The 14,634-nt window shown below is 37.3% G+C and overlaps 1 protein-coding gene across 6 annotated transcripts in view; it reads right to left on the reverse strand.

The window, feature by feature from the left end:
- fgd4a (FYVE, RhoGEF and PH domain containing 4a) overlaps positions 1 to 14,634 on the reverse strand; it is a 54,551-nt gene that overhangs the window by 37,047 nt on the left and 2,870 nt on the right. Inside the window, exon 1 of one of the 6 annotated variants that reach the window (XM_079873456.1) lies at positions 12,538 to 12,682. The exons of 2 other annotated variants lie outside the window; for them this stretch is intronic. In XM_079873456.1, the coding sequence (XP_079729582.1) occupies positions 12,538 to 12,592 (55 nt within the window). In that variant the 5' untranslated portion in view covers positions 12,593 to 12,682. Of the gene's footprint in view, positions 1 to 358; positions 560 to 5,357; positions 5,567 to 12,271; positions 12,327 to 12,537; positions 12,683 to 14,634 lie in introns of those variants that run through there. 3 more of the 6 variants (XM_079873455.1, XM_079873458.1, XM_079873454.1) reach the window with 3 other exon arrangements.

Below are 14,634 nucleotides of genomic sequence, written 5' to 3' on the forward strand. Positions count from 1 at the left end.
TTAAGACACAGTCTTAACATAATGGCTATGTTTATGCAACTGACCCCAGGACACATTTTTGACCTGCAGTATGAGATTCACCTGTTTATATGTATTGGAATTTACAGCAAACTGTCCACAAGATGAAACGATCAGATAGAGTACATGCAACAGATATATAAATGGCCTGATGAAGCTTGTATGCTGGAAAATTCAGACAGAATGCATCTCTCTGCCTTATCGTGAAACTTACACAGGTCAAAAAACTGGTCTAAACGAGATTATTACATATCATAAGTACAACATGAATTCTTTGCACGAATACATGTAAACTGAAGGTCAAGCCACAAGGAAATGCATAAGAAAATGAGAAAAATACCTGATCTGTTATTGGTTCTCCGGTGTGGCTGGGCTTGTGTTTCTCTCACATTCCTAAGATGTTTCTCCATCTTAAATCACACGGTAATATGCTAAGCAACAGGGAAAGGCCCTCTACATGCAACTCGCTTTACAAGCGTCACCCAAAACAAGCAGCAGCTTTTATTCTTCCTGTGGCTGTCTCACTCTTTCTTCCCCTCACAGAGTCACAGGTCACAAAACCGGTTTTTACAGAAGCCGGACATGGCCTGTAAGTAAATGTTTGTTGAATAACAACATAGATACTAAACATCAGCTGATGCACTGTGCTACCAATACCTGCAGAAGAAAAATAAAGCCAACCGCAGTGAATTCCTTCTATTCTTCAGAGTTTTGAAGGCATTGAAAAATATTATGTCTGCAATGTTCAGTACATGAATTCGCTGAATGCTGGCAACTAGAGAATAATTACATGAGTCAATAAAAGCTGCTGAGTGAGGGATGAAAGAGAGGGAAGTATTAATGTGCGATAATATCAACAAACCAACCCACTTCAGCTTTCATCTCTCTCTCTTTCCCAATGTGAACAGGACTATGAGATTATGTAGAACCTTATGGGCCTTAAAAGATATTAACAGGAAATGAATGGTTGGCTTACTTTCCAAACTATATAAAACACTATGGTGGTTGGTATTAATGTCATTATCAGGAAATGACTCAATCTTAGAATTTTTGTCTGCCTTTGAATTTTCAGCATGCTGACTGATAATAGTACAACAATAAAGCACAATTGTTTAGTGTCATCCAAGCAAGATGACAGTTTTGCAGTATAATGCAGTTATATTCATTATAAGTATTAAAATAGCTAGAAGTAATTCCGAGGCCAAGCCCCTTATGGCCATTTTTGGAATGTTTGGACATTGGATTTCATTAGGAATCTTTTGAACAATGCACAATTCACATGGTTAAGCACTTGCTACACTTTGAATTTGATCAAACAATCTTCAAAGCTATAGCCTGTTGCTTTAAACAGCATGCCACTCATACAATGTTTGGTTAATTTTACAGGGAGATTTTAAAGGCAGAACCACGCAGCAATTGGCTCTAAATGACACAACATTACACACAAATTTATAAAGTTGTCCCACAAAGAAAATAAACTATGGTTTCCAAAAGTTAAGCGGTTTTAAAAAAAAAAAATGTCTCTGGAACACTAGGTGACGCTGTATTACAGGACATGCTGATGTTTCGTACAAAATTTTGTGCCGATACGTCAAATCATTTAAAGGAGGACAAAATGTATGACAAAATTCAAAATGGCAGACAGATGGTTCATCTGAACCTGGCAAAATCAGTATCCATGGATCCGGCATGACAAGGAATCCAAAGATCCATTCTTCAGATCTCATGACCTCATGGTGGTTGCTGTTCCCCAATTTGGCATGTACCCTCAGATCATGGTTCCGATTAAACCAACCAATTTTCATTTCGATTGATCAAAGTTTGGCCGAGATACAGCCTCTGAACCAATTCTGTCAGGACCACTATCGTCAAATACGATTGACAATTAGTATACAGTTTGGATTGGCGGTATGGTTCCGTTCTGGGCAAGAACTCCCTGTGCATCCATGCATCCTAGCATGGATAAAAGCAGGGAGAGCAGCAATAACCCCCCTTAGGGTAAACAGAACCGAACCAACATGAATGTATGCAGATATCATTAATTCAAGATTTTAAGGTACAACATAATTTGAGAATTTATTCTGATTTAAGGGGAATCAGAATGCCAAATCCTGACTGACGAGAGGAGGAGCTAGGGATGGAGGAGGGTAATTAGCTCGAGAAACGCGATAGTTGCTGATAATACTGAAGGAGCTTAAATATATACACAGTGATAGGCGTCGTATTCCTATAGGTAGACGTGGATCAGCTGAGAGTCAGCTGACGCGAGCTTGACTAACGTGACCTGCCAGAACTGACACTACGCTTGATTTTTGGGCCGACCTCGTTAAGTTCGCAACATTATAACTTTTGAACAAAGATGAATAAAAAAATCTGTTCAGTCATTTCTGTGCGGCTCAGACCAAAGATAATCTGAGGCAATTTTCGTAGGAATTTGACAAAATTTGAAGGAGGAGTAGTGAAAAAACGTAATACTGTACTTTTCAAAATGGCCACTACTGTAATGGGCGGAGTCTTAATGTAAGATATTGAATGTGATCAGTATGATGAGAGGAATAAGGTGTACTAAGTTTCATTTTTGTCAAAAGTTATAACCATTTGAAAAGAGAATTTTTGAACTGGTGGTGGCACTATAAAGTTGGTCCTAGAGACCCCAAAGTTGGTCAGAATACTATTCATTACCATCACTAGAAGTATGCCAATTTTCATCATTTTCCTACTTACGGTTAATATGGCTGCCATTGACTCCCATTGGGGAGGAATAATAAAGTAAACTTACAATTCCAAAAGGGACTACAGCCTACTATGAGATTACTGTGCTGTGGTTGCCATGGTCTTGTTATGCAGTTGCTAAGGTGTACTGACTGTTTTTAGAGCATTGAAATTAGGTTCCGAGTGGTTGCTACTGTAAGTAATGATTTTACTGTTGAAATTCAAATTAAATTACTGCTGTCCTAGTATGGCTCAAGTGCCTCTTCCAATCAGAATCTATGGGATTTGTTCACCTGTTTATCATATAAAGTCATCGCACCTTTCATAAATAAACTGCAAAATTTTAATTGTAGCACAAATGGTGTTGGAGCCAATGTATAGTACTTAAATTATTCAAACAAACCCCTAACCCTAAGTATGAGAATAAAAAAATAAATAAAATTGGGCATGTTTTTAAAATAATTTCAGAATAGTATTTCATATTGTTTTAAAAATATATATACTATGAGATCTGTATATAATTACAGATATTTAACTAATATAATTCTAACGCTTTGTTCTCTTTTTTGAGCTTTTTATATGTCACTTTCCTGCAGCACACTTCTGCTTTTTGCTTCTTGCATGTGTGCATGATTAACTTCACAACTGAAAGCAGTCACATGTTTAACAGTGAGAAGCAGATAAAAATTAGACAGTGTGGGTGTCAGTGAGTGAGGTCATCAACCCATTGCTCACACAAGACTGCGTAGAGGGACGCCAAAACCCTTAGGTAAGGAAAATGACAAATGGGGCTGCATTGCTATCTCAATTGTTTCTTCTACAAGGAAATAAGATTACAAAGAGCAATTAGGACTTTGCTGGAAAAAACACTGCTAGCTCTTGTCACAAACGGAGCTCAGAATTATCTAGATATTTGTTTGTATTAATATGAGATTAATATGAACTCAAACATTTCTAATCAAGCCCATATTCTTTAAAGCTATTGCCCTATATTAGTTTTAAATATAGACTACTGGTCAAAAGTTTGGAATAATTAAGATTTTTAAATGTAAAAAGAAAAAAAAGAATTTAACCTCACCAAGGCTGCAATTATTGGTTTAAAAAAAATACAGTAAAATCAGTAATATTGTGAAGTATTCTTAAGTAAGGGATAATGTATAGAGAGGCGGTCGTTATAGCGAATAACAACCCCGACAGGCTGAACAGGACCCCGACGCGAAGCGGAGGCTTATTACATGGCTACCTACAAAATAAATAAATAAATTGACACGAATTATTGATTTAAAAAGGAGTTTATTGATTTAAAAACGATTGTATTGCTTCCGCCAAAGAAAATAGTCCGCGTTCCGCGCCCATAGCAACGCTCTGTTTTTCATGGCAACGGTCTGTTATACTTCGCAGCGGTCTGTTATCAAGAAATAACAGACCGCATTCTACATTGGAATTCAGCCAAGCCATGTAATAATTAAAAATAACTGTTTTCGGTTTTAATATTTTATAAAAATGTTTTTCAAATATTTTATTCCAATTTTCAGCATCATTACTCCAGTCTTCGGTGCCACATGATCCTTCAAAAATCATTCTAATATGCTGATTTGCTGATTAAAAAAAGGAAGAAATTAATGCTTTTTTTTCAGCAAGGATCAAAATTCATCAAGGAATCATGAAAAAAAAAAAAAAAAGCTTTCCACCAAAAACGGTTTCCAACATCAATAATAATAAGAGACAGTATTAATAATTGAACACCAATAATAACTGATAATAAATTAGAATGATCGTGTGACATTAAAAGACTGGAGTAATGGCTGCTGAAAATCCATCACAGGAATAAATTAAATTAATATATAACTAAATAGAAAACTAATATTATTTCACAAAATTACTATTTTCACTCTATTTTTTTTTAATATATTTTTGATCGAATAAATGCAGCCTTGGTGAGCATTAGAGACTTATTTCAAATACATTAAAAAAAGTAACTGTTCCAATCTTTTGACAGGTACTGTAATAGTAAAAGTTCTCTCTTTTTATGTCTGAACAGTTGAACCGAGGTGCTAAAGCGGTCTTAGCCGTCTGTGATGGCCATGCACACTACATATGTGTTATTTAGCACGTTAAGCACATCTTAACACTTCCTTGATCCTGTAAAGAGATGCTTCTCTGGTTAATCTGATAGCTGTGTGGTGTTTGCTGGTGGCAAATCACACACACACACACAGATCTCCACCTGCTTCCACAAAGCACCCAGACCTGTTTCCACATCCATCTGTTTCTGCATCTGTGTCTGTTCACATTTGTGTGGCTGATTCACCCCATGAACACTCATCTCTGTGACTCGTGCACAATTTTTTTTTTAGGTTTTACACATGCACCATTCAAATCCACCCACGTACTCACACACACACACCGCTGCTTCAGTGTCTGCAGAATTAAAAATGCATATTCCCAAGATAAAAATGTCACACACAAACATTCTTTCATGTTTAAAACAGCACAGGTATCTGTTCTAGACTAGTGGAAACACTAAACCGTATAGTCTGCAGCGGTAAACCTGAAAAAGCTTCAAGAGCCACAGCCCTTCTCAACTGTGGTCAGCTGTGTGTGAAAGCGAAAGAGACAGCACTGACCTGATGCGAGTCTTCGTCGATTTTGAGAAGGCAGCGAGAAGTGTGTGCGAAAGAGATTTCCACTTCAGTTCTCCAGAGGAACGGAGCCGTCGTCTTTATCCAGAGAATCACGCCAGACTGAACAGCCCTCTCATGAACCCTCCCTCTCTAGCCGTGCTGCCACACACTCTGCATCCTCCATCCTTCCTCTCTCTCTCGCTCTCTCTCTCTCTCTCTCTCTCTCTCTCTCTCTCTCTACACTTGCTTCACTCCTCCTCCTTTTTCTTTCCTCCCTCACTTGCTTCCCCCGCCGCACACTGTGTTTTCCGCTCAGCCTCTGTTTTTCTCTCCACAGAGGATAATCACATTCCAGAGGAGGGACGGCATATGGCAGGGAAACGCCACGCGTTCTTGTCTGTCCGTCTTTATGTGCCAATGTGTGTGTGTTGCATGGACAATTACCCCTATTGTGTTGCTGGAGGGGTGGGCCAACAAACCGGGGGTGGGGGTTTGGGAAAAAAGGGTGGGGTGAGACACTGGAGGAAAAAAACTAGATGAATATTGATGAGTGGGTATGATATTTGGAGAATGCCAGTTCTCCTCCTCTGATTGGTCGGGTCATCTGAGTCCACGTATCGTTATAATTCAGTGGAGGGGTGAAAATGAGGCTGATTCTATTGGAGGGCACACACCGGTCATGTGACGAAAGGACCAGGCCACATGGGAGACAGCAGAGGAATACAGATGAGTCAGTGATTTGTGGGGGAAGGGAAGGGAATTGTCACCACCTGCAATATTCTCACACTTTTGGATGATGAAACAAAGACATTAGGGGATATACTGTATACAACTCTTCACTGTACAACAACAGACAAGTACTCTGGTAACACCATGGCTTTTTGGACATGTACCAAGGTGGTACCACAGAATTTACTTGAAATGCCATATAAACACATTGGAATATGAATATGATAATCATTCAGTGTTTTTATCTGTATTTATTTCTCGAGGTAAGTACCACTGTATTATTTATTACCATGTCAAGGTAATAAATAAAGTATTTTTTTACCTTTACAAATATACATCTATTCAAATATACAGTATATACCACCGTTCAAAAGTTTGTGGGTCAGATTTTATTCAGCAAGGACACATTAAATTGATCAGAAGTGACAGTAAAGACAATAAAAATATTACAAAACCTTTCTATTTCAAATAAATGATGTTCTGTTGAACTCATTATTCATCAAAAGAAACCTGAAAACGAGTATCATGGTTTCCACAAAAATACAACCGTTTTCAAAATTGATAATAATAAGAAATGTTTATTGAGCAGCAAATCTGCATATCAGAATGATTTCTGAAGGATCATGTGACACTGAAGACTGGAGTAATAATGCTGAAAATTCAGCTTTTGCCATCACAGGAATAAACAACATTTTAAAATATTTAAAAATAGAACTTTAAATTGTAACGATATTTCATCATTACTGTTTTACTGTATTTTTGATCAAATACATGCAGTCTTAGTACATTAGAAACATATTTTAAAAACTTGTACCAACCCCAAACTTTTGAATAGTATATATGGAATTTTAGAATCAAAAGAGAGTAAATATTGTAATATAAAACTATTATTGTGTCTAAGAGTGTCCATATTCTCTATAAGAGTCATATAAGACTTATTACAAGATCTTATTTTTTTAATGAGGAAGTAAGCTATCTTCTGTGAATTTGCGAGATTCTGTTTCATTAGCAGCTATAGGACAATTTTTCTGAAGAATAATAAAGCGCAGTAAACTATTTAAAGCTAGACACATTTCATTTACAAATGTTCACTCCCAATCTTATGTTAAAAATAAGGTGGATAAGAGTCTATGGGAATTAATGTCATTTACTTCCTGTTTTTCACATTTACTGTGTACAAAGCATCCGACTCACAGAACCGCTCTATAAAAAAACAGTGACATACAGGAAACTGAATTTAGTGCTAGCATGTTCATGTTTTTATTTTCATTTCTCATTTATTTTGGTTTCTGATGATTGTGAGCCAGCAAAGCCGACAGCCTGAGGTGACAGCGTCATAATGAATTCCTGACATGCCTACCATTGCACATGTACACGCACATGCGCGCACACACACACACACACACACACACACACACACACACACACACACACACACACACACACACACACACACACACACACACACACACACACACACACACACACTTCAATACTTGACTATAAACCTCCTAATCATTTCTGTCATATGCCTTGGTTTGATGACCCTTGTGCTAATTCATCCAGTCAGGCTAAACACTCCTGACCTATTTTCAATCACGCTTCTTGTTTAGTCCCTTTCTGTTTTCACTCACTTATCTGACTTCTCACTCCTTACATGCAAACAACACATTTTCCCATCTCCCCCAGTCCCAGCTCCTGTTCGCCCCTGCCCTTGGGTCCTCCCTCCATCAATACATGTTCAGTCCTCTCCTCCCCCTTCATCACTTGTAGTAAATGGAGCCTCAGGCCATGTCTTTTACGCTGACATCATTCCCTATAGATGCTTTTGAATGACGCAAGCAGCTTTGACATACTGCTTCCATAGGCAACAGGATGTAGTCACTGAAAGTACTAATATTAATCAGGCCTAAAAGAATGGGCCTATATAATCTATAAACATTTCAAAGAATTTTATATTTATATACAAATTCTGTTCTGTCCATCTATTTATCCATCTATCTATCTGTCAATCTATTTATCTGTCCATCCATCTAACTATCCGTCCGTACGTCCATCTATCTATCTGTCCATCTATTTATCTATGTCTATCTATCTTTCCATCCATCCATCCATCTAACTATCCGTCTGTCCGTTCCTCCATCTATCTGTCCATCTATCTGTCCATCTATTTATCCATCTATCTGTCCATCCGTCCGTCCGTCTATCTGTCGGTCCATTTATCTATCTTTCTAATCTATGTCTATCTATCTGTCGGTCTATCTATCTATCTATGTCTATTTATCTGTCGGTCCATCTATGTCTATCTATCTGTCTGTCTATCTATATGTTGGTCCATCTATCTATCTGTCTATGTCTATCTATCTGTCGGTCCATCTATCTATCCATGTTTGTCTATCTATCTATCGGTCCATTCATCAATCCATCTATCTGTCCTTCCATCCATCTATCTATCAGTCCGTCCATCCATCCATCCATGTGTCAGTCCATCTATCCATCTGTCGATCCATCCATCCATCCGTCCGTCCGTCTATCTATCTGTCCATCTGTCTACCCATCTATCTATCTGTCCATCTGTCTACCCATCTATCTATCTGTGTACCTAAAATGTCATATTTAAGTTCCAAAGGTTTTATAAAACAATGTAAAGAAATATTTAAATAGAGAGAAGCCTTCATTTTTATTTTTTCCAAAAGTCAAATCTGGCAGGAAATGCTAGTTCAACTGCACAATATTGATATAAATGAAACCCTGAAGCTTTGGACTTTCTCAAGATGAAATCCCACGAGATGAAACAGAAAAAAAAAGTGCTTTCAAGGTCATACGATATACAGTATATCTCTGTAGCACATTTGCCAATCTCTTTGTACCCACTTTTTGTATCTATATCATACCATAACTCTACTGGCTCGCTAATCCTGCTAAAAGACATCAAACAGCTGTTGACCCATTAGGACAGTATTATGGAAGTCATGAACACGTGAGATACACATACATCAAAAAATGACATGACTGTCACTGAATCTATAAACTGTGCTACTGTGTATGTGAGCAGGTGCAGGTGTTTGTGTTCTTAAAAAGGATGCATTATTATTGAAAAAAACCTTCCTTGTTATAAATACAGGACAGGACAACCAAAATACCATCCCAGCATGCATAACACAAACACCCCTCAGATTTCCTGTCAGGCAGCTTTGTGTGGGTGTGAGGCCAGAGAGCTGACAAAAAAGTTCCTCATTGTTGTCCAACTTGGCTCAGTTTATATCAATAGTCAAACTTGAAGGAAAAACAAAGTTGACTTTTGCTATGAAGCTTTTTTATATATATATATAAAAAAAAAAAGTGTAATTAACACACAAATCTCATTTGTACCATTTAAAGATGCATAAACAACATCTTATACACTTGGAGAATCAGTACACACACACAAAGCTGCCCATACTTGTCACTTATTTTTGGCACTGTGTTTTGTGAAGCATTCTTTTATAATGACAATGTGAATGGCAGTGGAGTAAGTGAGTTATTGCAGACTTCACAGGCTTCAGCACATGAGTGTCAAAGCACCTCTGCCCCCTGCTGGACAATCAGACATTTGTTTAATTAATTTTTTTTTATTTTTTTTATTTTAAATGTCCTATCTATAGGACTATAATGACAATAAACTATAAATATGTATGATTAAGAATAAATAAATAAGCTATGAGCTACATGAGGTATGCAAAAGACATGTTCAAAATAAAGTGAATAAGTAAAAGAATAAATACAAAAAAGGTGAATAAATGTGATGAAACTGAAAGTGAATAAAAATAAAAATAAAACTATATATACAATTTAGTTTAATTTAATCCTCATAGATAAATTAAATTCCACATGTAAAAGCATTCTAATCACCCCCCATTTATTTTCTCAAAAGATTAAGCCTTGTCAAACCAATCAACAATCAACATTTGATTCGAAGCAGAAGAGTATTTGAAAAAAGACAGTGTGCAAGAGAGAGAATGTGGTGAACCCGCCCTGCAGCTCAGGCTGGAAACCTGTACATTTATCTCTGCTGCTTTCTGTACAAATTTGCAGGAACCAATCACAAACTGGCTTATCCACCTGGCGCGCTATTGGCAGGTTTAATCCAATCCAATTCCAGAGCCGTTACGGCTCTGCCCAATTCCTTTTAAACCTCTCGACGATGCTCAATGGCTTCTTTTTAGCAAACAACTCGCTCGAGTGGGTGTAAATACCACTAACTTTCATGTTTTTTTTGCATAACCTGCAAAAATCGCTCGATTTCATTGCTGCTTCTGCAAACCGCTGATCAACACGTTTGGTTACACATTTCCTGCCTTTTTTCACATCACTCTGCAAAGTACGTCACCTGGATCATTGGTCTGATTGGTTGAAGGACTATCCAATTGCGTACAGAGTCATTTGAACTATGCCGTTGATCACGCCTCTTGTGCAGGAGAAAATACATAGCAGACTCCCTAGACCAATGTTCAATCTTAAAAGATTGAGCTTGGTCTGGTGACAGCCAGACTAACTACAGGCAACATTTCAAAAGAAAACTGAATTCCAGTAACAGTGTAAAACTATTAAAGGTAGGGTAGGCAATTTTTTTTTATAAACTCTTTGTTGTACCGGTTGAAACTCTTCACATCGGTCCGAATGCAATGATACGATGTCCTACCTGCCTGTCAACATATGCATTTCCATACCTCCGCACACCCTGCACGCGCAGACATCACGTGTTCCATGAAGCTATGCAGTGTTGTAGACAGACAGCCACTGAATGCCACAAACAAACAGCCAACACCTTTTACAGTTACTCTTGAACCAAAACAACAAGCTTATGCTGCGTTTACGACATATCGTAACCATAATTATGATATGACAACACTTGATGTTCTGCCCGGATTTATGCGTTTCTATGTCTACACTATCAAAGCCGAAATGAATCTGCAGCAGTCAAGTGATACAAGTAAGATCTATGCAAGTTGTTTATGTTAATTATTATTGTCATGTTATGTGCTTTGAGACATGCGTTTTGCAGGCTCATGTGTTTTGAAGGAGGCGTGGCTTTAGAGAGCGCTCTGAAGGGAGGGTGGGACCTCATGCTTTCAAAGCTAGCTTGCTATTGCTAGCCTCTCCGAAATTGGCTAAACCTACTTTTAATAAACATGTTGATGAGATCATATGTTGCATGGCATACTCTAATCTAACAAAGTCAACATGAAATCAAAATTTATGGTATTTGCTTTCTTAATACATATTTTTTTTTTAAATATTTAAATTTTAATGAATAAATTGTCTTTGTAATCTTGTCTCTAAAATATATAGAGTGTAACAGTGCCCAATTTATTTTTTTTTCCCATTAATTTTTCCAAGAGTAATTGCAAGAGTGCTTCATGGGAGTGGGCGGAGCTAAAAAGCTATTTTGGAGCGTTTCGCTTTTTTAACTCTCTGATTGGTGTAATTGTCTGTACAGCATCATGGGTAATGTAGTTTTTCACTAGGAATTCCACTTTTAAACAACTGTTTTAAAAATAAGCGTAAATAATGCAGGCTGACGGCTACGGATGTCACCTAGCCCATGTACTTTTAACCCCTTCACTGCAACCACCAGTTATATACAGTAGAGACCATTTTTCACAATCCAATAAATAAAATGGATTAAAATGTGCAGCAAACTCGTTTCATGTTGACTTCAACCCTTAACACATTTAAATGACACATTTTGTGGGTGTATTTTGTCATTTATTTTTTGTCCAAGCTATTTCTGTGATAACCACATCTAGATGGTGAATCCTTTTTTAAAAATTCAGATAGTAAACTTCTCCAGGTAGCTTGCACATAAATCTCCTCAAATTTTTTCTTTTAAAGCAGTATTTTAAAGGGATAGTTCACCCAAGAATTAAAAAAATATATCATTATTTATTCACCCTCATGACATTCCACATCTGTATGACTTTCTTTCATCAGCAGAACACAAAATAAGATATAGTGCGTTTGTCCATAGAATGAAAGTCAATTGGGTTCAAAACAACATTGGATCCCATTGACTTTCAATGTATATAGACACAAAAAAATTATATATTTTTTGAACTCCACGAGAGTGAGTAAATATATTTTTTTGGTTAACTATCCCTTTAACATTGACTAACAATTGATGAATAGTTACTGAAACACAACATTACCTTTAGTTGGCCAAAACCAATACTTTCGACGACGCTTCATTTTTCTCAATCCATTCCCCATGATCTTTTGTTTTGTGATTATATGGATGCAGCTTTCCTACTCATGCTCATTCATTTTTAAATCTCAACCGGGCAAGAGTCTGAGTTCTATCAACAGCCTACATTCTCTGACAACCAACCACTGTTTTCTTTTCCAGAGTCATAGTAAAACTTCTCATGGTTGGCATGTTGGAGCTCATTACAGCAAGAACTGTTGGGTCACCTACCCGAGGCTGTGCGGAGGAAGAGAGCTTTCCTGAGCCCAGAGCCCAAAAAATCCATCAATGTCCATCAGCAAGACTCCAGTACACAGAGAAAATGAGTTAAAGACAAAGATGGAAGTGCAGGGAAGAATCCAGGGGTTCCACATAAGGAGTGACGAGAAAGCAGGAGAAGAAAGTGAAGCCCGGCTTCCTGTAGATGAAGAATGGACAAAAATATCCACTGTATCTCCACTTCCTCTCTAATTCCCTCTTGTGCACACCTATAAAAAGCAGTCCAGTTTACAAAAATCAAGCTCTTAAAGATCCAAACGATCCTATAGTGGGAGATGAAGGAAGAAAGGAACTTTTTCAGAAAGCTTTTCAAAAGCTGAAGATTTCAATGTTTTGTCATTCATTGATGGTGATTGGAGAAATTGACATGTTTTATGTTTCCATTCCAGGTATTTCCATTAAATCTTGAGTCCAGCAAGACTGTATGTGGTTGAAAAATGCTCCTGGTGCTGCAAGTCTCCAAAAATAAGTCTGGTCCTAGGCATGATGTTCGAGCTACAGGATTCCTCCAGCCTGAGAGGGGGAAACTCTAGACAAAAGTAAGGAAACTCCAGCCCTGCAGTGTGTTTGCTAAGATGAATCACATTCAAATTGACCAAGAGGAAAGGACATGGGCAGAACTGCACCGGGTGGAGGGGTGGGGTACATAAGATCTATTACTGCTACACTTATGCTCATAGGTAAACAGTGCAGAGATCTGACCTGGGTGAGCTTTGAGTCAACTAAGAGTGAAATTAACTACCCAGGGTCTTAAAGACTCTAGACAAATGAAAAGACAGGAAGTTACATAAGGTGCAACTCATAATCCTACATCCTTTAGAGCACGTCATCGTTTTTAACATGATTACCAGTCTACTGTATGATATGACTAACACTAGACCTTGCAACATCCTGTCTGCCGTGTATTGTGTTCTGCACAATAGGCAAGAATGGAAGTCACCTCCCTATCATCAGAAACTGACAGGAAGTGCGTCATTTTGAATTGACCTTATAGGACTTTGTCATGAATATACCCCCCCCCCCCCCAAAAAAAAAAGAAAGAAAAAAAAACACAACAACAACAACAAAAACAGTGTAACATAAATAACTAATGTCATGAACCCTCCCCTGTGCAATTTAAAAATCGAGCAATTTAAAAATTTCTTTGTGAAAACTAAAATCACTTTGAGTGGTCCTGTCTGCACTACAGGTTAAATGTTGTTTCCTTCTTCATGTTTTTGAAAGAAATATCTTGCATTTATTTGATCAAGCATACATTAAAACATGAATGTTGTTAGAAATTATTATTAGAATTTAAAGTATCTATTTTTAATATATTTTAAAATGTTATTTATTCCTGTGATAAAAAAGCTGATTATTTTTTTTTTAAGATGTAGGCTATACCAAGAAAGGGGGAAGGTCAAATATAAAAAAAGATGCAAGATATTGATGCATGAGATTTAACATTTTAAAGAAATATTTACAGGAAAAATAAACAGTCCTGACACAGACATACACATCAGAAGCTACTCTGTTAACAGTAAGCTTTATGTCTCAATTTAGAAATAGCATCAGAAAGTCCATTAGCCTCTGGGCACATTATTATTTGTTTTTTTTTATATCATACTGCCACCTGCTGGATGTTTCTACATGTGTACCTGCCTTTAAAAAGCTATGTAGAGTAACATCCCTAAAGCTAAGATTATGATGTCAATTCTTTGCTGATATGACAATATTTATTTTAGTCTAGATCTCAGTGTTAAAGCCGAAATAATGACCCATTTCCTGTGGCTATTTAACTCCTCCTTAAATATTTACTGGAGGATAATGAAGGGTGTGTATGAGTTACATAAATCCATGAGTTATCGCCCCTCTCTATCATATCTCTCACATCACAAACTACAGCCCTGCTACTCCAGAATACACGATTCACAACAAAGTCTTTGGCTCTGGTGATGTTACGACAACAGATCCGTCTTACCTGAGTCTGACCCGAAACCTCTAAAACACTGACTTCAGTGTCTCAGAGGAAACATGGGATTTAGTGAAGTGCCACCAACAGTTAATAGT

Source organism: Squalius cephalus (genome assembly GCF_949319135.1).
Source record: "Squalius cephalus genome assembly, chromosome: 6".
Classification (NCBI taxonomy): Eukaryota; Metazoa; Chordata; class Actinopteri; order Cypriniformes; family Leuciscidae; genus Squalius; species Squalius cephalus.